Genomic DNA, 25,410 nt, shown 5'->3' on the forward strand with positions numbered 1-25,410 from the left:
GAAATTTTGCTTAATTTAAAATGAAAATAAACCTTTAAATATAGATACATAACTGAATCTACAACAGACAGGAACAAATCATATAAAAAAGTCTAAAGTTAGATATTAAATATTATAACGATAGTAATCACTTCGATCCACACGCGTACACTATTTGTTTTCATTTGCACGTATGCGACCTGAACGTTAGTCATCTGTAACGCTATATCGAGGTCACAAATTAAACACAGGTCGCCCGCTCACGGTTAAAGATGCTTATCGGCAACGATCGTAAAATAAAGATTGCCCCGGATATATTTATCTCTCTTCGGATTAATAGTAACGTGTAAGTTGTTTATTAATCTAAGCATTAATTTAAACAAAAAATCAGTTCTTTAGCAATTCCACGTGGTAAGACTTTGTAGCCATCATAAGCTACTATACACGGAATGATCTGTACTGTGCTTTTTATGGCACAGTACAGATCATTCCGTGTATAGTAGTTTATGATGGCTGACTTCATGCTTTATTTTTGGAATTAACTATTGGCTGGGTAATCTTTGGACTCGGACAGTTATCCATCTGAAACCGAGCGCGAAAGCATGACAGATGCTCACTTGTTGGTTGAAATTTGCTTTCATATTGTTTAGGAGTCACCAGTATAGTTAGGAGTATCCGTCATAATGTACATTTCAGATAAGAGAAATTCAAAGATGGTTGAAATGGATTTGGGAAAAAAAATTGAAAGATTAATTTGCTACCGCACTTATAAGACAAACTAGAATCTGAATATAAATACATTCAAATTTATTCTTTTCTATATTAATTACATCAGCTTATCTTTATATAAGCTAACAATTTCACCATTTACTTAAATGTAAAATACAATATAGTTAGATTTTTAATGCAAGATTTAAAATTATTGCATTTTTTAATTATTAAAGTTCGACTTTGGCAATAATTTAAATTACATCAAAACATTTATATACAGCTACCAAATAAAGTATTGTTTTCATAATATACTTGGAAACTATTTCCTAATCAAAATAAAGTAGAGTTAGAGTTAATGTAAATATTTCAAAATAATTTCGTATGTATTATTTTTGTAAACAAAAATTTTAAAATATTTAAATAATTAAAAAAAAAAAAAATACAAGTTAATATATAATATAAATGGGAATGTCTGATTAATAAACCACAACCATACAAATACTATATATATATTTTTATATATGTACATAGTCTTCTCTATGATAAAATATTTTTATCTGGCAGATGAAGTTAGTGAATGTTTTGTTTTCGACGAATTGCACGTTGTTTGTCAAATCTCATCTCCATCTCTTCTAGTACTTTTGGAGTATATCTGACCACCAATTTGACTGTTCCCTGAGCTGCTTTAAGTAGTTCAACAGCTTTCTCGTGATTCTCTCCTTCCACGCTCTATGGAAAAATTTTATTAATATTAACTCTTACTTTTAAGCATTTACGAGCATACTTACTGTTCCGTTAACCGAGAGCAACTGATCGCCTCGTTTTAATCCCCCGTGTCTGTCGGCGACTCCTCCTGGAATAATTCTAGATATATAAATGGGAGAATTCTGTTCCCTTCCTCCCATTACATTGAAACCCAATCCTTCATCTGTTTTTGGTAATTCAACAACTCTAGGATGAGCATGTCCTTCACTAGCTGCAAAAGCAGCTACAGTTGCCTAAAAGTACAGTTTTTGAGAGAAATCAGTAAGATGATTTTAAATTTAACACTTTAAAAATTAGTTTAATTTTCATAGGTTTAAATTAACTTTAACAAATAAAATGAAGAAAGTGCTCCATTGAAGAAGTGATGTATATTAAAGTTGGAAGTAATGGAATATTTGATTTCATTATTTCCAAGTACAAACTACAGAAGATGAAACTTTAATGATCAGTAAAAATAGAAAAAAAAGGACATTATTATTCTAAATATGCTATTATGAAAACAAAGTTCAATACACTAACTTTGGCTGTAGCACTAGCTCGAATATCAGGGCTGCCCGAAATATCAACTGTTTCATAAACATGTTCATACACTTCTCTTACTGCATTACAAAAATCACTTTGAAGTACTTTTTGTAGAGCTGCCAATTTTTGACTTGGAACTTCACCACCTACAGATGAAAATGCATAAATTATAGATATTTTAATTTGACAAAACATGTCATATGTATAGTTTGTAAAATATTTCATATGTGAAAAAGTAACAATAATAATAATTAGTATTATTAAAAATTAGTTAATTAAATATCAAGGGATTGCCAGTAACGAAACAAAGTTTATGAAAAATGAAATTAAGCAAAATTTTTAGAAATATTAATACAAATGGTTATTAAAATTAAATTAAAGAGAAAGCAATCTTAAAATTAGTACAGTTATGCACTTATTTTAGCAAATACATTTAATATTATAATTTATTAGAAGATTTTATTATTTATTTAACTTCACATTTCATAAAGTAAATAACTATTTATTTTCAGGTAAAATTGAAAAAATGAGTTTTTTTCCCCCTTCACTCATATCATTGAACTCTTATTTACATATGTAATTTAAACCATATAGGTATATATTAACTACAAAGCAGTATATCATATTCTAGAAAATATTTTTATTAAGAAAGAATATTTTGTAAGTTTTCTAAGCATTGATGGTCAATTTTAACTATTAACTTTACATCTTGAACAATATTTCAGTTCACAAGAATTTTAAATTTATTATTTTTAACAAAAACTAATTTGGCAAGCAGAAATTATTACAGGTAATATTAGACTGTGCATCATTGTGATATGAAACAGACTCCAAGATATTAAATTACCTGCATTTGTAATCTGTATCAGTTTTCCATCTAAAAGAAACAATATCGATTTCAATAGATATCATACTTTTTAGTTTATTAACTTAAAAATCCATATACAGATTTATTTCTCTTATTACTCTTACTGGCAAGAAGCTGCTGAATATTTAGTTTTCGTCAGAATATGACTTGCCAATATTAGTTCAAGGTTATGGTCATTAGAATTTTGAATTGTATCCATATTAAATAAAATCTTGAAATGTTTTCATAAATGCTATTTATCTCTTCTTTCTTAACTTTATTCCTTCAAGTGAATTTCTTAAAAATTTTTGAGATTATTTTCAAAATTTGAGAATTAAATTTACTTAAAATCAGTTTATAGTTTTTACATATGACTTTGAATATCTCACTAAATACAATATTCTTAATATAAAACTTATTTCCATCTATTTCTGTGAATATTCTAATGTTTTTAAAAGATTTCACTCGGGACAGAGCTACTTCACAAACTGTGTTCATTCATCGTCAGGCCTATGCAATGGTAGCCTATAGAATATTTGATCAGTTTCTCTCTATTATTTAAGTATGATATGTAAACAATTTATTCTTAAAATTATTTGAAATATGTATCTATTAAGTATATAGTATGTTTAAATAAATGCATAACTGTGCTCAAAGCATTAATTTTATAGTGCAAATTTATGCTTAAAGTTTAGGAAAGATAGAAAAATGTGCAATTGAGTGCACAGATCATACCAAGCCAGAAGCTGTACTCACTCTTTTGGAGTTTCTCTAATAATTCTATTGCACGTTTAACATCTGGAAAAAAATTATATTACATTATAAAAACACTTATATTAATTTATAAATAATTTCAAATAGTAGCAAATTTTACTTTTTTAAATTTATGATTTTAAATACTTTGAATAAATTTGAAAATATTTCCATGTCATATTACCGGTAATAAGCACTTTATTCTGTATTATCATTAAACATTAAACAAATGTTATGAAAATATGTAAAAATTGCATTTCAAATAAGTTTAAAATTCTGATAAAGTCAATGGCAAAGTGCATGCTTTTATTAACTCAGAAGTTGCAATTTTCTTACAAATAAGATCATAAAAACACAAATTTCTTACATCATAATTAAAATACAATTCCTAAGATATTATTAACATTTATTGTGATATATTGTAACTTTAACAGCTATAGTTTGTAAGTGTTTGTATATATTAATAAACTGAAACTTCAACTGTTTAAATTAAGTCTGACAATGATATGAATAATACAAAAAAATAATAAAATTGTCTAAGATTTATTTTTCATAATGTTCCCTATTAATTCTTTTTTATCAGGATAATTAAATAAAATTATTATTCTTACAAATAATTCATTTTATTAATGTTTTATGAGAAAAAGTTATGAACAACGCATTATAAATTATGATAAATATATAGCAAAAAGTTTAAACTGATTGATGATAGATTTCTATTGATATTTTAGGAAGAGAAATGATTAGTCAATGATATATTTTTATTTGGTATTATCTTAATAAACAGTAACCATGATTAATCACACTTATAAATAATTAGATTAAAAATGTATATCATACTGAATAATGTTTCATATTAAGGATACATGTAAGGCTTGCATTGTTAAATTGGAATGCAAATACTGTATAATGTTTAGTGCTATTTCAAAATATAACTAAGAATAAATGCATCTATGTATAATAATTTATGTTCAAAATTATGTTATATGAAAATTAATATGCATCCATAAATGGTCTTAAAAATTCTAAGGAATAAAGAAAAAGCATTACTACTTCTGTTTCTTTAGACTTCCAAGTAAAACTGAAAAAATAGAAAATATGGTTATCTTTAATAGAATATGACATTATTCCAGGTAAATAAAACCAATGAATCTCTTGAGAACATTCAAAATGTGGCAGCATTATATAGTCTGAACTGAAGAAATATTTAGAATCTTTAAAATATTAGAATTAGTTATCAATATAAGTTTATTAATTTCTTATTCTTAATAATTATGAACATACTTTATGGTGTTTTTTTGTAAAAAAATTTTTACAAAAAAAAGTATTTTATATTATATTAAATGTTTTGAGTATGCAAATAAAATATCAGAATTTTTCTTTTTATCTAGAATAAAACTTATTCCAAAGAATTTTCATTTAGGTATTGATATTAATACAAGTGAAGCAAAGACTTAAAATTCATATATTTGATTATATAGTTCTTCTCTAATATAATTATTATCATAGTTATACAACAATGAAATCTAACAAAGAACTTTGCAAATAAATAAGAACTCTGAATTTTATTCTCTGGATCATCTGATATTAAATCTATGATCTATATGATCATAGATTTAATCTGTATTATATATACAGATCTTCACAAAAAAAATCTGAATAAGTATAATAAGATAAAATATAAAATTCAAATTGTAAGTTTATTTATGTTATACATATGTATTAAATTATTTTACTGATACACTCAATATTTTGGCTATATTCTTTTAACCACAGGGAAGAATATTTGTTTCTTCTAGTTTTTTTGGTGAAAATCTATAATAATTTATAGAAATGAAATGGTTGTTCAGTATATGTTTTTAAATTAGCATAATTTGAACTGAATTATGATTGCATCCTTCCATTCAATTATACTACAAACCAATGAATATTTGGGAATAACAATGTGTTCTGGTTCATTGGAAATCTTATTTTTGTTTTTTCTTAGCACAATGTTGCCATTGAGAACATATCACACAGGAAACACTTTCAGAGGAAAAAGGTTGGTTTATTGGTTGAATGGATATGCATTTCGGGCTTAACACCCCTCTTCAGTCCTATTATTACATATTGAACTATTATTACTGCCCGAAATGCATATCCATTCAACCAATAAACCAACCTTTTTCCTCTGAAAGTGTTTCCTGTGTGATATGTTCTCAACGGCAACATTGTGCTAAGAAAATACATATAATAGAGAACAACAAGCAACCAAGACTTATTTTAGTTCTTTAATTCTTCATGAACACAGGTGAAATTGCATTTTATATACTCTTTCACTCTGTGTACACATACTTAATAATAATCAGCTTTTTTCTTACTTAATCTTCCTATGGATGAAGTTATAGCCTAGTTACTAATACAACTATATAAAACTTTATAAAAGACAAACTGTTAATTACTACTACATTTTATAAATTCTCTCTTAAAAATCAAGTGCTCAAAATACATTCATATGACAATAAAGTTTGAATAAAATAACATTTTCATGCATCAGGTATTTTGAATTTACACTATTAACGATCAACACTAATATTCATAAAGTTCCTGTATGCAATAGTTATAAATTCTTGATTACTTCTATCCTATTGGGATTTGTTATATTTCTGTACTTAATATTTCAAATGTACTATTGATATACAAAATATAATAACTCTTTTTTAAACTGAGATTTGAACAATAAATCTCAATTACAAGTAGACATTATATGAAAGAAACAATTATAAACCTGATGGTTATCCAATTTATATACAATACAAACCAGATGCATTTGATATTTATCTTTCTTCTATTGTGTACATACATATATATATATATATATATATATATATATATATATATTTCACATATAATGTTATTAAAAGTTTATACTATATATTTTAACTGATATTTTCACTTTGTTAGACCTTATTTATATCAGAATTTTCAAAACAACATAACAATGATATTTTTATAACTTTTGATAAAATAAAATAATTAATAATCCATATAATTTCTTAGAATAATATGGATTAAAAACATAAAGATGTAGAGAAAAAAATAGCAAGAGTGTGATGATAAATTTTATGTTAAAGCCTATTGTAAGTGAAATATGCTAATTCTTTTAAAAAGACATTTAGTAAAGAAAAGTAAATATATTCAGGTAAAAATCACACAAAAATGAGCAATTATTTATTGTGACATTGTCACAATGCCAAGCTGCAATTTTAAATCATATTTGAATGTAAAAATAAACCCTATCTATCTGTTCTTGACTTCTAATTGAAATCATATGACTTCCAGTTAGGAGTGCCCATAAATTGGGGCACTTGGAGTTCGTACCTCCCTTTGTTGTCAAGTTGCCCTTTTCTTAATATCCAAGGGAGCTCTAAGGTTTCATTTAATTTACACAATGAAATCTTTACTCATTTTTATCATAGGAACCTTTTACTGATGACAAAATTAAAATCAAAATATTTTTTATTAACTGGAAATTTGATCTAGAGGTTGTGATTGTTTGATTGAATACTGAGGTACCATTACATTTGATTAATACAATTTTGATATATGCAGTAGCATTGATAAATTAATTAACTGCATTAATCAAAGGTCACCTGCATATATATATATATACACATGATGCCCTTTTTACAGTCTGCGAGCACTGCTGCTTCCAATTCAGACTACAGTTCATATATAGTTAGTCAGACCCTCCAGTCCCTACCTAAGCTTTCCGTATCTAGTCTCAAGTTTTCATCTATCTAATTCCATTCTCGAGATTAATGAAGAAGGATGGACAACAATGGAAATGTTATAGATCGGCAATTTTAAAATTGCTGCCCAATAACATTTTAAAAATAAGGAACTGTTCATAAATGTTCACACCAGAAGGGAAGGAGGCTGTTATGACGAGTTGGAGTAGGGGAAGAGGAGTTGAGTTTAGTGGATGTCTGTTTTATTTCGTTAAATTTTATAGTTTATGCATTTTATTTTATTTATTTCAAAATTTCTTGTATATATTTAATTTATATTTATGGTATCTATCATTCATAAAGCGATAAAAGTTTTAAGAGGATTGAGTTTTGTCAGATGTCCAAAGAGGGGAGGGGTTACGGAAACCCAGGGAGAGGGGAAACTGAAAATTCAAGAAAAATACAGATGTAATTTACAGCCCCTAACAAACAGTATTTTTTTAATATATAAATTCAATATAATTTAACTATAATGATTATATTTGATGAGGATGACGCATGTCCTATCTAAGTGGATTGGATTTTCTCATTTCAGTCTATTCTACTAATCTCTTCTTTATCTCCGATTCTTCCAGATCTTTTGAAATTATTATTTCCCAAGGTTTTATTTGGATTATACACAGCCAAATGGATAGATAAGGAAATTAAGTCATCGGCCTGCCTTTTGCAGAGGACCAGGTTCTAGTCTAGAAATTTTAATAAGATAATCTGACATATGTAATGGATCTTGTCCCTCTTTCCATCTGGCAAACTCATGATGGACCTGTCATAAAGGTCCTCTTTAGCCCAAAAAAGAGATTATTACATAATATTATATGTATATATAAGTACATTTATATTTTAATTGAGTATCAAAGTGATTACGTTTTTTTATCATCAATTACATTGTTTAAGTGGCTTTATCACATTATAAAATCTAAAATCTTACTTATATAATAAAGTTATTTTTTAATTATAAAAAATAATGTATACATTTAATTGAATAGCCAAAAACCTTACTAAATTCATATTTTGTTAGATAAAATTGTATAAAAATCACTTTTTATGACTTAAAAATTTCAGGATTAAATTCAGTGAAAGTTATTTTGATTGGCCCGAATGATCATCTCCACCCTTAAATTTCACACGTTATTTAACTCGCGAACTATAGCAACATGCATTAATTATAACGCTTAATATATAATTCAGATACTCGCCAAGACAAATAATAGCTAATTAGGCATTAAAATAAATTAATTATACCACAAAAATCCTACCTTTTTGGAGTGTTAATGGCTCGGCTACGGATGCCATCTTGAATTATTTAAAATTCTTCAAAATATTTCAGCTCCATCTACCGGTTAAAAAATTACACATCGAATAAAATTAAATATATTTATCGTTTTAAAAAAGTGTCATCGATTAATACTTATTCCAAATATTAATTTTTCTTTAATAAATAAATAAAATACGTAAATTATTATCATTCTGTTTTAATAATTATAATTTTTAAAGCCGATACGTACGAGATTTTTACGTGCGATATTTATTATTTACGTCACTAGAAATAGACGATTTTAAAACTAAAATCGAAACACGTGTTTAATTAATTTTTTTTTAATTAATAATTTCATTCCAATGTATAAGCGCGAAACGAAATAAATTAATATTCGAGTCGACTCGGGCGTTTAAAAAAATGATAACAATCGAACTTTATAAAATTTTTAATATTTATATCAATCCCGACATGTTTTATAAACAATATGGCGACGCGCACGGTCGACGGACAAAACTTAAGCGAAAGAGAGGAAAACGGTTTAAGTAGAATTAGCTCGACGACTTCTTTTCATACGGAAAATAGCTTTTCGGATCTGGATAACGACGACAGCGTCAAAGAGAAAAGTCTTAAGTCGAACGAAGAAAAATGGCCGACGTTGTTCATCTCGAAAACAACTTTCTCGCAAATCAGAAAAAGTAAACAAAGTAAGTTCATTTAAATTTCCTACTTTGTCTTCGTTGCATTAAAACGTAATAATAATATCACATAAGAAATTAATAATTCATTAGCATCGATATCTATGACAAATGACAGTTGAAATGTTAATTTTAATTGGCTGTGTCAATATGCAAATTAGCATAAACTTTAATTTTAAAAAGGTTTTATTTTTTGTTACATGTTGCATCATTGGTGATATTATCAATTATGTCACAAAGTAGTATTGTTCTTGCCGCGTCTCGTGTTTTGATAATTTAAAAACTAGGGTAATATACAAAGAACAAAATAAAAATTGATGATGATAAATGTATTCTTTTGTTTTCTCTTATACAATTATAATTACTAAATCTGCATAATTTAATTGACTAATTACAGATTTAAGTTAATTAGACATTTAATTGAATTGATATTTTTTTAAATGGTTATTTTTTCTTTTTAATGATTTAACCGGAAAAAAGAAAAAAGTGCAAAATGTTTGTGTTTTGATAAATATCTGTAAAAATTTTAAAAACAAAAAATAGTTTAAGCTTGACTTAGTGTCTCTTACAACTTGCTCTGCAGTGGTGGATTAATACAATATTTCCTAAAATTACTCTTTTTTTCTATTTCCATCACTACAAAGACTTTTCCAATGATAGGGATAGATGGATGGTAATGGAAAAATCAGGTGTGAAGTATACCCCTAAGCAAAGGATGTTATGATACCACAAAAATTATTATATAATGTGTTTTCAATTTTTGTTCATTTTCATCATTGTTGTTTCAAGTTATTTTGTGCCAAAAATGATTTCAGAATAACATAATCAGTTATTACTTGTTTTATTCAAATAATAGCCATGATACTATTCTAAACTGCATATTTTCTCTGCAGTTACTATTCTGAAGATGGTTATTTCCTTTGTACGTATTTCATATCTATTATTAATAAAGTATTTAAATATTTATTTATGAAAGTTTGATTTTTAAAACAAATTATACTTTAAATGGTAACTGGTATTTTTCTTTATAACAAGTGTTCTGATACTTTCTATATACCAGTAATAAGAAAATAATTGTTTACTGTTCTAGTGTATATTATACATTTTACATAATTATATCAACACACCTGAATTTTTTGCCAAACATAAATTATTATATTTCTCAAACGTTTTCACCCTACTTATTATAGGCCATCTTCGGGCTTACAATTACCATTCCACATTTTACGTATTTCATTTTCTTTTTAAAGTTTGTTTGTTAAATAAAGATGGCATCTATCTACCATAGTTTATAGTATTTGTTGTTTCCTAATTTTCAGAAATTCTTGAATAGTAGTTGTCTACTATTTGAAGGAGATTCTTACTTGGAGCTTTAACTCTGGATCACAAAGCATTGTCATTTTTACGACATGAGTTCCTTGTTTCTGGACATTTTTACGATATTGTTTCCTTGTTGTTTTCCACTATCTTGCTGTTTACTATTTTTCTATGCTTGCCAGAATTCATAACAAGTGCCTATTTCTGGAATTGTTTTTGTTTGTAGAATAATTGAAACTGTCATAATCACAATGCTTCATCAAATTGATAATGTGTAGTGCGTAGAGTAAGGAAAGTCATGTTTCTATTTCACGTATGTCAATTTTGTCTTTATATGATGAATTTGCTTAACATATTGACAGTGCTAATGATAGTTGGTGCACAGTATATCAACAGCATAAGTGCAGGAGACTAGAGATCTAATGTTCTGAAGAGAGTCTAGAAATTGAAAATGGGTAACTGAAAATTCTGTTTCAAAAAATCCATATATGCTTATTCCTTCAAAAATAATCATTGCTCTCTGTACAACCAGCTAATTGATCATCTTGTCACATTCCAAGCAGAAATAATAATTATTTTATTCAGTTGCCTGTTGGAGAAGAAATAATTTCTTTCCTGTGTCTAAGTGAAGAGCTAACCAAACAATGGATGAAGAAGAGACTAGAATCACACACCTTGCAGATACAATTGCACCTCTTCATATAAAATGTTTTACAGAAAAATCCTATCATTCCCAGAGAGAATACAACACCTGAAACAAAATAATAATTTGTCACATTCACTATTAAAAAAATGAACTATTTTACTACATATTGCAGCTAGTGCAACCACATATACTGCAAGGAACATCATGCAAATCAATGTGTTAATTGTTGCAAATAAATTTTATAATAATAATCTAGTGTCTGAAATTGTATCAAAACTAGTATATTTTATCATATATTTGTTACATTATTGTCAGTCAGTATTCTGACAAATTAATTAATAAAATCAAGTTGTAAAATTTATGAAGCTTTGTGTTCCTGTACTAATGATTTATGCTTGGTGATAAGGATTATTTTTCTTACTGTGATATGTACTCTGTAAAAGCTAAAATTATACAAATATTCCACTTTTTTTCTCCCTGATTGTATCACCAATTACATTCATTCATATGTTTTAACTAACAAAAATATTTGGCCACATTCCAAAAAGAAAAATTGGTTTGATACTTATTGAATCAAAAACTCAAAATCCATACATACTTTTCATATATTTCATAATTATTCTCAATTCCTTTCTATAATAAATTGCTTCAAAAACATATGTACTGTATATACAGTTTTGTTAAATGATTTATGACACATACATATTATTTATTACACAAATATATTAATATGTTTATATTAAACAACTCCATTTAACAGTTATATTGTTCAGATGATAAATTAACATGTATACAAGCTGTATGAATAAATAAATATTAACATAATATACTGATATTCATTTCTAATTTTGTTATATAAACCAAATCTTTTAAAAAATTCTGATGTTTTATTAGAAGTTTATATAGAAATCTTTATTACTGTAGATGTTTTAAGATTATATATTTTATTCTTTATTTCTTGCATAAATTTTCATTAAAACTGTTTAAAGTACCATAAAACTACAATTTTATATTTTATCTTTGAAATTATAATAGAAATAGTTTATTGTATTTATAGTTAGTTACTGTTAATTTAGTTTAATTACTTGCAGTTAGGGAATTCAATCCTGGCCCTTATTTCTGATCCCGGGATTATTTCGGTATTGAGGGTTAATAAAAAAATAGTCTTGCAGAAATCAGCTCTTTAATCAACAAATCAAAATTTTGACAAAAATCAACATATTTTACTGTATACATCTAGCTAATTGAATCACCCGAACTAATCAGACTTAGTCAGACTAACCAGACTTAAAATCACTCGGTCTTCATGTTAAAGTTATTCTTTTTCAAGCATCAGTGAGATCTCTTTAAACATACATAAATTGAAAAAACCTTTATGCAGGGCTGAATTTACATAAGGGCATTTGGGACCGGTGCCCAGGGCCACCACAAAACTATTTTTAAACATAAATTTTTTTTTCTATTACCGCGACAGCCTAGTGTGGCCTAATCATGAGGGCCACAGGCAGAGAAAACCAAACCTGGGGGAAAAACCTATGAAACATATCGGAAAATTTCAGGAAAAAAATTTTACATAGGTATTTTTCAATTAAATTAAAATAATTAGTTTTATGCATTAAAATATATGTATGTTTACAATAACCTTATTTTTAAATGAAATTTACAACTTCCTAGTTGAAATCTAGTTGAAAGTATAGTATTTTGTGTAGATTTTCTAAATCATTAAAAGGGGCCCCCACCATATTTGTGCCCACGGGCCTCTGATTGTTAAATCTGGCCCTGGTCATCTAACAGGTAACCCAGCGAGAACTGCTTGCCTATCATTTTAGTTCAAAATACAAGAAATCTTATATTAAAATGATAGGCAAGGCAATTCTGTTAAGAGCACTCACATTGAATGTTTTGCTTCATGCAGTCTGTTTTGAAACTTTTTTAAAATGATGTCAATCCCGAAAATCTCGGGATCAGGAAAACTTAATCCCGAAAATTTCGGAACTAAAAGGTGGTCGGGATCCCGGGATCAAATCCTCTACTTGCAATTGACTGACTTTCAATTTTAAACACTAGAAAAAACTTTAAAATAAATGGATACTTTTCTGTTTTGACAGATAATTGCATTTTACTACAAAATTAATAACGTATTAATATCACCATTATTTATATACTGTATATCTTGGCGGATAAGACGATAGTTGAATCATAAAAAAAGGTCCCGAAAATCTGGGGTTGTCTTATAGGACAGATACAAAATATTAGATTGAAATTTAAATAAATTAAAACCATTATAAAAAAAATGGACGAACTGTAATTATTTACTAGTAGAGAGTAGGGTATGTGCACAAAATAGAATAGCCCATACGATGTTTTTGTGAACAGTCAAGGTCATTACCCAAATGCGGAATCAGTGCGAATGCTTGCAACAATTGCAAGGCAGTGCTGCCAGATAAAATAAATTTGTTCATTTGAAAAGTTACATATTCCGTTTATAATTCCGTACATGTTATACAGTATTATTATTCAGATGATGATCACTGATCTAAACTAAATTCATAGGCCATTGATAGTTTGGAGGTTGTCTTATAGGACAGATATATGCTAAAACTATAAAACTTTGACAAAAATTTATACCTCGTCTTATCCGCCGAGATATACGGTATATTGTTAATTAAAATGTTCAAGACCTCTTACATCATAATGCTTGTAACAGTGATCTGACTTTAAGAAAACTATGCTGTAAATTTATAATAATTATATATTTACATCATAGTTTAAACTTCAATTATTGATATCATTAAAATTTAACAATTTTTTTATATTTTATTATAATATTAGTTCAGGGGCTGATATTAATAGATACGAAACTGCACAACAGTGTAATATAGTACTGTGTGGAGATGTAAGGTTAGATATAGATTCAAACATCATCCCTGCATTTAAATATACACCTCTGACAACAATTGAAATTGAAATTAAATTATTTTCAGTTACAAGATAGCAATATTAACTGAAAAATGTAAAACAATGCAGAGATGTATGTAATAGTAACTTAAACATAAAGTAGCAACATTAAATAAATTATAATAAAAATGTATATAGTATTAATAATACCTAATACTTTTTGTTTTATTGAGGCAGAGTGTTAGTGAAAGTCTTTTCTAGAAGAGGCTTACAATATTGCATTTGATCCCAAAATTTGATTGATAAATTTTGATAAAACTTAGCCATTTTCCATTTACTATGATGAGAAATCCAAAAAACATTTTTTAAAATAAGGTCCATGACTTTGTTGAGATACAAGGTCATACCAAAGAATGTGTAACAAGATATCACATGAATTGTGTGACTTTATCAGGTAATGTTCCAAGGTTGCTAGCACATCTTTGGGCTTATAGAATTGAGTTAATTCTCAAAATTTGTTGGGCTGATTTTTGATGAAACTTTGCCTTTTCCATTAATTGTGATGAGAAATCAAAAAATGTAATGAGCGTCCATTTAAATGTAAAAAATAAGGGTCCATGACTGTCACTTTGACTCTACTGTTTATCAAAAACAATGTCCCTGCTACCTGATGCAATTGAGGGGTGTACTATAGATTACTCCCTATGGAATTTCAGAACTTTGATTATATATTTGAACTCGGGACCGAGACGAGTTCAACGGTACCCTATTTTTGGACCGGAGACGAAAAATAAAAAAGTTATCATACTTTTTAAGTTACCATACTTTTTTAATGCTCTCATGCAGACGGCACCGTAGTTGCTAGTATTGCCATCTTGCAGTAAAGTCTGCAAATCGTGATGTCTGACTACGGTCATCTCCCGGATCGTTAAACACACGATACGAGAGCGGAGAGAGCGACGCTACTTCCGATCATCGCGCGATCGCCATTTCGGTTAATGTTACTTATGGCAGCGAACATGGCGGCTTGACTGACCTCTCGTATGGGCGCCACCACACGTCGCCATGTGCTAAACTAGTGATCGATTCACGGTAGTTCTTGAACAAAGTAAAAAAAAGGGGGGAAACATCTACTAAAGGCAATTTTAACGGCAAGTGACGGGACTCCCGATCGCGATAGCGAGGCCGACTTAGCGGAGAGCGACGCGACTCCCTATCATCGCGCGATCGCCGGAAAAAAGTATGATAACTTTTTTATTTTTCGTCTCCGGTCCAAAAGTAGAGTATCGTTGAACTCGTCTCGGTCCCCTGAGTTCAGATATATACCCAAACATACGAAATTCCATAGGGAGTAATCTATAGTATACCCCAATTGAGTTCTCCTGCTGTTTATTTTTTCTTCCTAATGTAATTTAGGAGAAAAAAAATAAAAAAGCATTGTGTGCCCTTAATGGAAAATACGTGTGAAAAATGAACAAAACACAAGAACAAAGCAATTACTTCAAGTGCAAGAATTGTTTCTCCATTTCTGGTCAGTGACTGGCAGGTACAAGCAGGGTTGTGAAAGGTGGGCATGGAGGTATGTGCCCAGAGCACCAAGATGGAGTGCCAAAATTCCAAAATTGTTATGTGGATGAAGTAATAAATTTATAGAAAACTGTCACACACAAATATGAAAAATTATATTATGAAATATAATATGCATTATATTAAGGTTTATTTTGAATTTGCTAATTTTTCTACTTTTTGAAATTTTTACTACTACATTTTTTTTGTTTTTTCTGACTACAGAATTCATTCTCTAGTTATCACATTTTGCCTATAATATATTTGTAGGAGTGAGATTTCGATTCTGTGCAACAGAATGTATTATGAGGTACAGTAGAGTCGAAAATCGGCATCAATTGGGGACTGGGGTTGTTCAGATTAGGGATTTGTTCCGATTATGGTCTATGTACGAAAAAATATATTAACCTGTCCGATGTTCAAATTTTTCTCTGTTGCGTGTCGCTTTGCGTTGAATTTTCGTCGATTTTAAGCCTAACGAAAATTTTTATAATAATAATCGAGGCTATCGTATCGTTAAAAATTATTTCTTTATTTTGTACAAACAAAATAAATATATTGAAGAATATAAAAACATGAAAATTATACTTTAGAAGTAAATTTAGTATCAAAAACGTTTGATTCAGCACGACACAGTCCGACTGAAAATCGTGCCGATTATCGGGTGATTCCGATTACTAGGGTGCTGATTTTCAACTCTCTACTGTAGTTCATTCACAAGTGGAAACGTTATATAAGAGTAGTCTGAAAAAGTGGAGGAAATGACAGTCTTTGTAGAATTGCATATCATTAATATCATCCATAATCACAACAGTAGAAGAAAAAATTTGGATGGTAACTAGTCCAAAAAATTTAGACGTTGTAGAAAGCAAAAGCAATGATTAGACAAAATCAGCTTATGAGTTGCCCCTGAAAGTCCTTAGATCTAACAAGTAAATGTATCATGTTTACTATTTACCAGATTCTGCAATAGGAGGGTTTTAACTATTGCAAAATATTTAAGAAATTTACCTCTGATCCAAAGCACAAGTGCCTGGACGAGTGCTTGGAGTGGACTCCAAGTGGACTTAATATTAAGCAACATATATAGAGATAAGGTAGTGCAACTTGCTCAAGCGAGAAAAACGCCACTGTGCATGACGTCACCATTGAGAAACTTGATTCACTATCATTCTGTAACATGTGCTGTTTATGTCAGAAATGCAATCTTAGAGAAATGAATGCATTGGAAAACTCAAACAACAATTAACAAACATCAAATTAGTTAATTTAATTACACCTGTAAACTTATTCTACATAACATGCCAGAATTCACTCGTACGACAAAACTAATTAGAGAAAAAATATTCTACAAGCAATTAAATCATTACTTTACCTTATGGTTGTTCCTCAGGCAAATAAACATGTTTTTCCATGATATTTTCCAAGTAAAGAAGAAAATTCAGAACTTTTTGTGAAGATTGTTAGAAAATTTTTTGTTATAAATATGCTTCTTCTACAAAAGTAAAGTTTTAAAAAACTACCAATGCTTCACAAATAACAAAATACATTTTTGCTTTTTTATTCATAACAAAATTAATGGAGGTATTACAATAGATCTAGCTGTAGAGCTAGATGTTAATTAACGTGTATATTTACACTGGTTTAAGCAAAACATTGCATCAAGAGAGCCATATATAATTATAAATTTTTTAATGTCTGGATGTGCAAGCACATGAAGCTTGCCACTTTCTTGCCTTTTTTTTTTTTGGTGGTGTTTGGCAGACCTTTTGGATCTTGCTTTCTGCATTTATATAATGTATCCTTATAAAAAGTGTTGTTCTGACATACAGTTTTATTACTTGGGGATGCAAATGTGGAAATTTCTTTGATAAAATTTCGCAGAGGCTTTTAACGGCATTGCTTACTTTGGAAATATTGTTTCCAATAAACAGCGACAGTGTTACTTCCAGTTGTTTTACAGCGTTCAGCCAGCTATCTGTCAGCATTATCAAGCCACCTCAAGACAACTTTTCTATCCAGTCGTTGTTCAATTCAGGTGAAGAGGGTTTCATTTCTTCACTATTATGACCAAGAGAAATATCAATTTGCTTGCAATGATAAGCATTATAATGTAATATCAGTAACATTTCTACTCATGATCATAAGACACAAATGATTGTTAAATTCAATAGGGAGGGGGTGGTCATATGTTCTTCCTAATGCATGAATCAGAGAAAAAATTTTCTAAACAGTCTTGATTAAATCTTGCAGTTAAAATGTACTTAATAATGTAATTTTTACCAAGGTCTGTGTAGTAGCAGAGGAGTGAACGAATGGACATAAGGAAGCCTTTCTGAAATGGTAATAAATGTGTTCTTTTTCCCAACCTCGTATTCTTACAAATAGAATAAAATTTGCAAAATACTTGTTCTGTATGCATTCCAAAGGCACTAGCACTTGGATGATGATCAATTTTAGGGATTCTTGAGTTGATGTGAAAAGTATCATTTACAAGTTTTACAAAATCAGAAATTTCCTGGTCATCAGATAGAAGGAAAGATATTGCTTGAGCAACATGATTAGAAAATAACTGGCAAGCAAGATTAACTTTTTGATGTTCTCTTCCATGCACATTCACACGAACTTGTCAGTTTAGGACATAGCTTCATTTTCCATTATCCAAGGATAATATTTTCAGAAAAACATCTTTATTTCCATGTTTTCCTCTTGGTAAGATAATGCTGTCATCTAATACATGATTCCTCTAAAGTTTAGTTAAGTGTGGCACATCTGAATAGACCCATATGTGCTCTCCAGTATGTGTAGGATTTTCAATGCATGTATTTTCATGGTCAACTTTGAGATAGTTCCATACCTTTAAATTTTTTTCTCCCCGATCACGCACAACACCAACACTATAAAACCTGCACTCTGAACTTTAGTTGTTATTATTTCTTTCAATAATTCTGCTGTCATAGTGGTATCAAAGTGATAATATACAGGCTGTTTCCAATTCCCACATAGAGCACGAGCCATTACTATCTGCACCTCACTGCGAGATCCAAAAACTTTGTCTGTCTCATGGTCATGAGAGTCTGGAGTCAACATTCATTTCATCAAAGCTCAGAATGCAGAGAGATTCTATTACCGTGAGACTTTCAGATTTCATCTTCATTATTTGTGAAACATCATGCAGTTCTCTTGGATAGCAATGAAAAGATGAAGAAACCATCTCCTTAAAGTAGAAAGTGCAGGTAAAGAGATTCCAAGGCTTTTTCTCATATACGCATAACACTTCCTAGACAAAGAACGCAGGGTCGGTGCTTTTGCTATATCTTCTTTTGTCCAATGTGGCTTCCTTTTTTGTGTTATAAGACAATCTATTTATTTGTGTTTTGGTAAATATTTTTTTCAAAATAATATTTATTTTCTCATTCACTTCTTCACCTTTAATTTTTGGTTTTTCTCAGTAAGAGCCAACTGTAATAATTTATTTTTTCTTTTCAGGATAAATATTCAATATTTCCCTTTTCAAGTGATCAATTTTAGCATTTGGTAAATCCAGTTTTTTTTTGCAAATTTCACTTTCAGAGATGGCTCATTTATAGTTTCAGTACCTTTCTCAATTTTATTCTTTTTTGGTGAAAGGTGGGACAGTCTGTTCAGTGCATGTTTCCAGTTCTCTCACTGTGTATATCTTATTGTTCTGTCATGCATTTGTGTGAGGTTGCCGACTGGGTATCGACTATGTCAAGAGGGTCGAGCGGTCCCAAAGGGTCGTATGTGGGCGATCGGCACTGAGACAGACTCTACGGTTACAAGAAACCGTTTATTTGACACGAAAGAAGCTTACAAGATTTCCGCGATCTTGGAAGTTCTAGGTCGGCAGCAGCCTCTGGGTCTTCCTCTCCTTTCGGATATAGTCTCATTTTGAAGGAGTGTCCCTAGGTCGCGAATGGCCAGTTCCCTCGACGACTCCGCGACTCCAGGACGATGCGGTCGACTTCCGTTGATGGAAAGATGTCGATCCGAGGTCGGGAGACGGAGACGAAGATGGGCACCAGACACACACACAACAATAGATCCGTCACTTGGAACTTTCGGGAGAAGAAGCCCTCGCGTCCTTGAATTCTCGGGTTTTATCTGTTTTCCTCCGATTCCGCTTTCCGATTGGTCTCTTCTCGTCACCTGGTGACAATTCGAAACCTTTCGGGGGCGCGGGAGAGGTCAAAATCGAAGTTTAATTCAATTCCCACTCGGAGATAGACGATCTACGTTTCCCCATTGTTCTATTGTTTAAAAGTTCGCGTCGTTTTCTTTAAGAAAAACTATTTCTAACTTCTATTTTTTTTTTCCTCTAAAAAAATAATCTTTTTCTAAAAAGAAATGATTTTAACGCAAATTTCAGTGAGGTTCGGACCTATCCAGAGCCTCACAGAGCTTCCCGCCAATTTAAAATGTCGTAACGAAATAACGACATTTTAGCTGGCAGCTCTGAAAGCTGACAGTCCTTTCTCCCTTTGTTTGCCAAGTGACGTAACAGCGATACTTGTCTGAGAATCCAGCCTTCTCTGGCGCGCGTTCGGTTTCGCGTTACAACAGTTTTTTTTTTCGATACATTATTGAATGGTATAGAATATCGTTTACAATTCATCGAAATGTTTGTGTAACATCACATGTCTGTTTATAAGATTGGTTACAAATAATCAAATAACAATCACGGTCATCGAATAATATTTTAACAACATAAATGATCGACAAACTATTTTCTAAAACATGTGAGTTTTTTTTTTTCGTTTTCAGACTGAGCAATTCACATAATCTCAAAATTTTCAGAAAATGGTCTGAAACGGAGGGGGGAGGAATGGAATGTATTCGTGTTCCCTTCCTAATTTTTCGGAACATCTGATTCAGAAATCTGATAACAGGTTCAACATTTAGTTTGATTCGCCTGTTTCAACCAGAATTGGAACTTGGGAACTTCATAGCCATTTCCGGTGCACGTGTAGCGCGGAGTTTTCTGGATCTAAGTTGAAGACACGTGCTTTTTGAAGCTATGCATCTAGTTCTGTTCCAAGTTTTCTGAAAAACTTCGTCTTTACCATGGGGGTCGAATCTTTTCCATTTTTTTTTTCTTTTTTTGTACTGGACCGAAAGAGGATCATGGAGCTTCTGCATTGACGATGTGCAGTTGTGATCTCGCCAATGTCTTTACGGCCATAACTTCCGGATGTCAGTCTCTTGAACCAGTGACAGTTCTCTATCATCAGGTTTTCCGACGCAGATTACCGCTAATCAAGGTCACGCAGTTCAGAGTGTTGTTCCGTAACTTCCGTTTGATCTGGTCAGAGTCTATTCGCAGTCTCGACTGTGACAGGTATGATCAATCATCATGTACGCAAAAAAGGAAAAAATTTTCTGACATTTTGACTATATAAATTACTCAATCTATAACAGAAGTTTTCATCAATGTTTTGATCATGACAAAATTGTTTTCCGATGAGCGCGAATCAAATAGAAGATCATCGTTAAGTTTTCTCGAGAGTGATCAAATCCTCATTCTCTCTAGGACGGACAAAGTGACAATTTTCTGTCATCTATCCTAAGTATGAGAAAATTTTGGAAAGGCGTTGACCAAGGAGATAAGTCGCTTTCCCGATATGACTCTCTTCCCTTGACCAGTGCAAGCTCAATCGTGAACGCTTCGTAAGGGATGGACAGAACGGTTTACACGAAACTAAAACAATACTATGGCTCCCTTTCGAAATGCACCAAGCTCACATTGACTTGAATTCCGATGCGCGACAATTTTAACATTTAAGCACGTTTTTTGCATACATTTTTTTTCAGCGACAATTTTTATTTTCAGAAAACGTGAATTCAATTAAAATTAACATTCGCTTTTGTTTTTATGATGATCTCTCCTCTCCAGAATGAAAGTTCATCATTCACAGTTCGCAAAACCGGACCGATAGAAAATAGAGAGTAGGATACCGTAATCGCTTATAATCTTGACCTTAGGTTAAAGTTGCTATATTTTTTTTTTGCAATTGACAATCTGCTTGCTTTGCGTCTACCTTGGGACTGAGAAAAGCTAAGCATCTAGTTGTGGTCGCATTGGCCTGTTTCCGGGCTAATACTGTCAGAAAATCCTCTACATAAAGTGCCTGTTCAAAATTTCAATCGACTTCGGATTCGATTTGCCTATTCTGCGATTGATGAAAGAGTATCTACTGAAATAATTAGCCTATATCGCAATGAATACGATGGATTTATAATCGGAACCTGCAACGCATTGGCCTCGATCTCCACTCAACTAGAGATGGCAGAGGGACGTCCTTTTCTCCGTACCAATCGGGCGACAGTGGTTGCATGTTATGAAGTTGTGAAAAGCATTGCAGCGAATTCGGATAGGGGTGTGCGTTTCCTACTTCGCTATTTCCTCGTTCCATGGGTTGTCCTGTTTGTTTATTCTGAATATTATCTTTGCGCACCAGTTATCGGTACTGACAATGTTCGATTATCTAACAATTTTTCCTAAAGTTTTAAACTGTTTAAAATTTTGACCCATCTTTGCACCGAACGCAGATTTCTTATGGAGTTTCACTCTTCCCGAATCCATTAGGTTATTCTCTGCCATTTCAGCTTCGCGCCTGACAAAACTGTGCATTCTGCTAGTCACTCGTTTCTTCCCTAATGGCTACCTTTAGAGCTTTTGTGAATGAAGCAGTGCTAAGCATCTTGACGCTCAGTTTAATGTTTTTACTTATATTTTGAAAAACTGACCTCGGAACATCTTGCTACTTCCGCTGCTGGCACTATTTTATAGTGGCGTTTTGATGCTCGGTCAAGCCTATTTATTCTATCATTGTCGCACCTGTGAGCTTGCGCTTGGTTAACTAAAGCATTTCTGCGGGATCATCCAGCTAAGCTCGATATTTTTTTAAGGGATTGAAGAAGTCATAATACGCTTACTTTCACCGAAGAAAGCAGGTATCATTCCTCTCAATGCCAATAAAAGAGAACTGCTAACTAACTCGCGAATTCGCGCCGAAGTGTCTGTCTCAGCATCTATCGTTCCGACCCACCTTTAACTCAATTTCGGGGCGAAATTTTGATGTCGGCATCCTCAACTATAGTGTGGGCCCGCTGAATTTGTGCAAATTCTGCATTTAAAATCCCACTTCTGACACCAGTGTGAGGTTGCCGACTGGGTGCCGACTATGTCAAGAGGGTCGAGCGGTCCCAAAGGGTCGTATGTGGGCGATCGGCACTGAGACAGACTCTACGGTTACAAGAAACCGTTTATTTGACACGAAAGAAGCTTACAAGATTTCCGCGATCTTGGAAGTTCTAGGTCGGCAGCAGCCTCTGGGTCTTCCTCTCCTTTCGGATATAGTCTCATTTTGAAGGAGTGTCCCTAGGTCGCGAATGGCCAGTTCCCTCGACGACTCCGCGACTCCAGGACGATGCGGTCGACTTCCGTTGATGGAAAGATGTCGATCCGAGGTCGGGAGACGGAGACGAAGATGGGCACCAGACACACACACAACAATAGATCCGTCACTTGGAACTTTCGGGAGAAGAAGCCCTCGCGTCCTTGAATTCTCGGGTTTTATCTGTTTTCCTCCGATTCCGCTTTCCGATTGGTCTCTTCTCGTCACCTGGTGACAATTCGAAACCTTTCGGGGGCGCGGGAGAGGTCAAAATCGAAGTTTAATTCGATTCCCACTCGGAGATAGACGATCTACGTTTCCCCATTGTTCTATTGTTTAAAAGTTCGCGTCGTTTTCTTTAAGAAAAACTATTTCTAACTTCTATTTTTTTTTTCCTCTAAAAAAATAATCTTTTTCTAAAAAGAAATGATTTTAACGCAAATTTCAGTGAGGTTCGGACCTATCCAGAGCCTCACATTTGCTCTACTATCTCTGATGTACATTGGACATCCAAAGATCTAACAGGAGCTAGATTTAAAGATGGCACAGCATCTAACTTTAAGTATCTCCTAGAAGGTGTATTTAAAAGTTCTGCTTTAGATTTCTCTCATAGTTGTCTTTAAGGAAGTGTGCACTGAAAACTGTTGCATTTTCAACATAGACTTTGTCTTCTCGTTTGCAGGCATGAATCCATTTACTTCTAAGAGTAGGATGCTTAGGGAAAGAATGATAAATTACATTACTTCCTTTAGTCTTTTGATTGTAATTTTCACACACTGCCATGTAAGTTTGGCATTATTCAATTTTATCAGTGAACACTAACTAAAAAATTCACACATCAGCACACTAAAATATTAAAATCCACCTTATACTTGTATTCCGAAAGAACATCCATCAAAACTTAATTTTGAATGTAAACGAACAAAGATCACCACGGTATGTCAAAAGCTTGTGTATTTCTCATTGGTGACGTCATGTGCACAACGATTAAAAGAGAAACCTACTGTTCATGCAAAATGAGCACCTCCTGATATTAAGTTTGAATTCAAAGCGAAAGCATTTCATATGATTCTGCTTGTGCAGTTTTATTGCATTTTGTTTAGAATGGCTGATGACTACTTTTTTGATGTTTTGCAAGATTAACTGCACATAATTTTTTCCAGGCATTACTTTAGTTTCCTAGTTTGCTTCTTTATTTCATAGCTGTCTGGATTTTGAAAGAAATTACAGTTTTGGAATGGTTAATTTTTAAAGGTCAAAACTTGTTATTTTGTGACATTTGTTAAATAGCTTCCTTTTGGCATTGTTTGAACAATGGTTTTAAGTATAATATCTACTTAAAATATAAAAAATTTGGAAAGGTGTGAAATTTACATAAAGGTGCAGGTAATCATATTAAAACCCCCCACGACTGTGTTTTTTGAAGTGAAAGCAATATACCAGGGGTGGGCAAGCAAGAGTTCAGTGTGAGCCGAAATGTAGGTTTTGCAAAATGCATGGGAGCCGCAGTTCTGTACTGTCGTGGCAGATAGTATGGTTTTATTATATAATATAAATATAATATAAAACAAATATTGAATTTTTTTAATAAACATATTTTAATAAAATTGTAAAAATAATAATAAAAACAGAAATTAACACTTTCTGCAAGAGCCACATGTAACTCAAAAAGAGCCGCATTTGCCCATGCCTGCAATATACCATATGTCTCCATACAAGATGCTGTTTTTACCCTAAAAATTTGTCATAAAACCAGAGTGCACTTATATTTCAACGGTTGAAATTTCAGAAGTGTGTGAATGAGTTGAAACCCATGGAATGCAATAAAACTGTAGACTATTATTTGGTTGTTTTTTTAAGCTTATTTGGTTAAGTTAAGGTGACCAGACGTCCCGAACTGTGCGGGACTGTCCCAGATTTGGGTTGTTAGTCGATCATTGAACACCGTCCCGGAAAGTGTCTCGCATTTGGTCATGTACACAACATGACCAAATGCTGGACACTCGACATGTTCGCAAGTTGTCAAGAGCACAAAGTAGTTGTTTTCTTTTACTATTAGTAGCCCGGGACGTCCCCTAGTGGGCGTTCTAGCAGCAATGGTGTCATTCCGTTGTATAAACAATAAATTCATATTAATAATTCAATAATAAACTCCTATTGCAATAATAATATACTGAATTTATTATTAATTTAAATAATATCTAGGGATGCCCTTAGTGGCCATTCTAGGCATACCATGGCAGATATACAAACAGCGCCATCAAG

At 31.5% G+C, this 25,410-nt stretch overlaps 2 protein-coding genes across 4 annotated transcripts in view; one reads left to right on the top strand and one right to left on the bottom strand.

The window, feature by feature from the left end:
• Window positions 1-765: 765 nt before the first annotated feature.
• On the bottom strand, window positions 766-8,686 carry veli (L27 and PDZ_signaling domain-containing protein veli). Of its 2 annotated transcripts, none has more exons than XM_067282127.1 (5): window positions 8,604-8,686; window positions 3,581-3,622; window positions 1,975-2,123; window positions 1,479-1,688; window positions 766-1,419 (listed from the first exon to the last, which is right to left on the bottom strand). In XM_067282127.1, the coding sequence occupies exons 1-5, from the start codon at window positions 8,638-8,640 to the stop codon at window positions 1,261-1,263; spliced, it is 597 nt and encodes a 198-aa protein (XP_067138228.1). In that variant the 5' UTR covers window positions 8,641-8,686; the 3' UTR covers window positions 766-1,260. The 2 variants fall into 2 exon arrangements, with proteins under 2 accessions (XP_067138228.1, XP_067138226.1); XM_067282125.1 differs by having other exon boundaries at window positions 3,560-3,622; window positions 8,604-8,685.
• A 273-nt stretch (window positions 8,687-8,959) lies between these two features.
• LOC136984972 (RUN and FYVE domain-containing protein 2-like) overlaps window positions 8,960-25,410 on the top strand; it is a 30,822-nt gene continuing 14,371 nt past the window's right edge. Inside the window, exon 1 of one of the 2 annotated variants that reach the window (XM_067282124.1) lies at window positions 8,960-9,309. In XM_067282124.1, coding sequence (XP_067138225.1) covers window positions 9,090-9,309 — 220 coding nt within the window. In that variant the 5' untranslated portion in view covers window positions 8,960-9,089. The remainder of the gene's footprint in view (window positions 9,310-25,410) is intronic. The other variant, XM_067282122.1, reaches the window with a different exon arrangement.

The sequence above is a fragment of the Centruroides vittatus genome, unplaced genomic scaffold (assembly GCF_030686945.1).
Source record: "Centruroides vittatus isolate TY-2023 unplaced genomic scaffold, ASM3068694v2 contig_941, whole genome shotgun sequence".
Lineage (NCBI taxonomy): Eukaryota > Metazoa > Arthropoda > Arachnida > Scorpiones > Buthidae > Centruroides > Centruroides vittatus.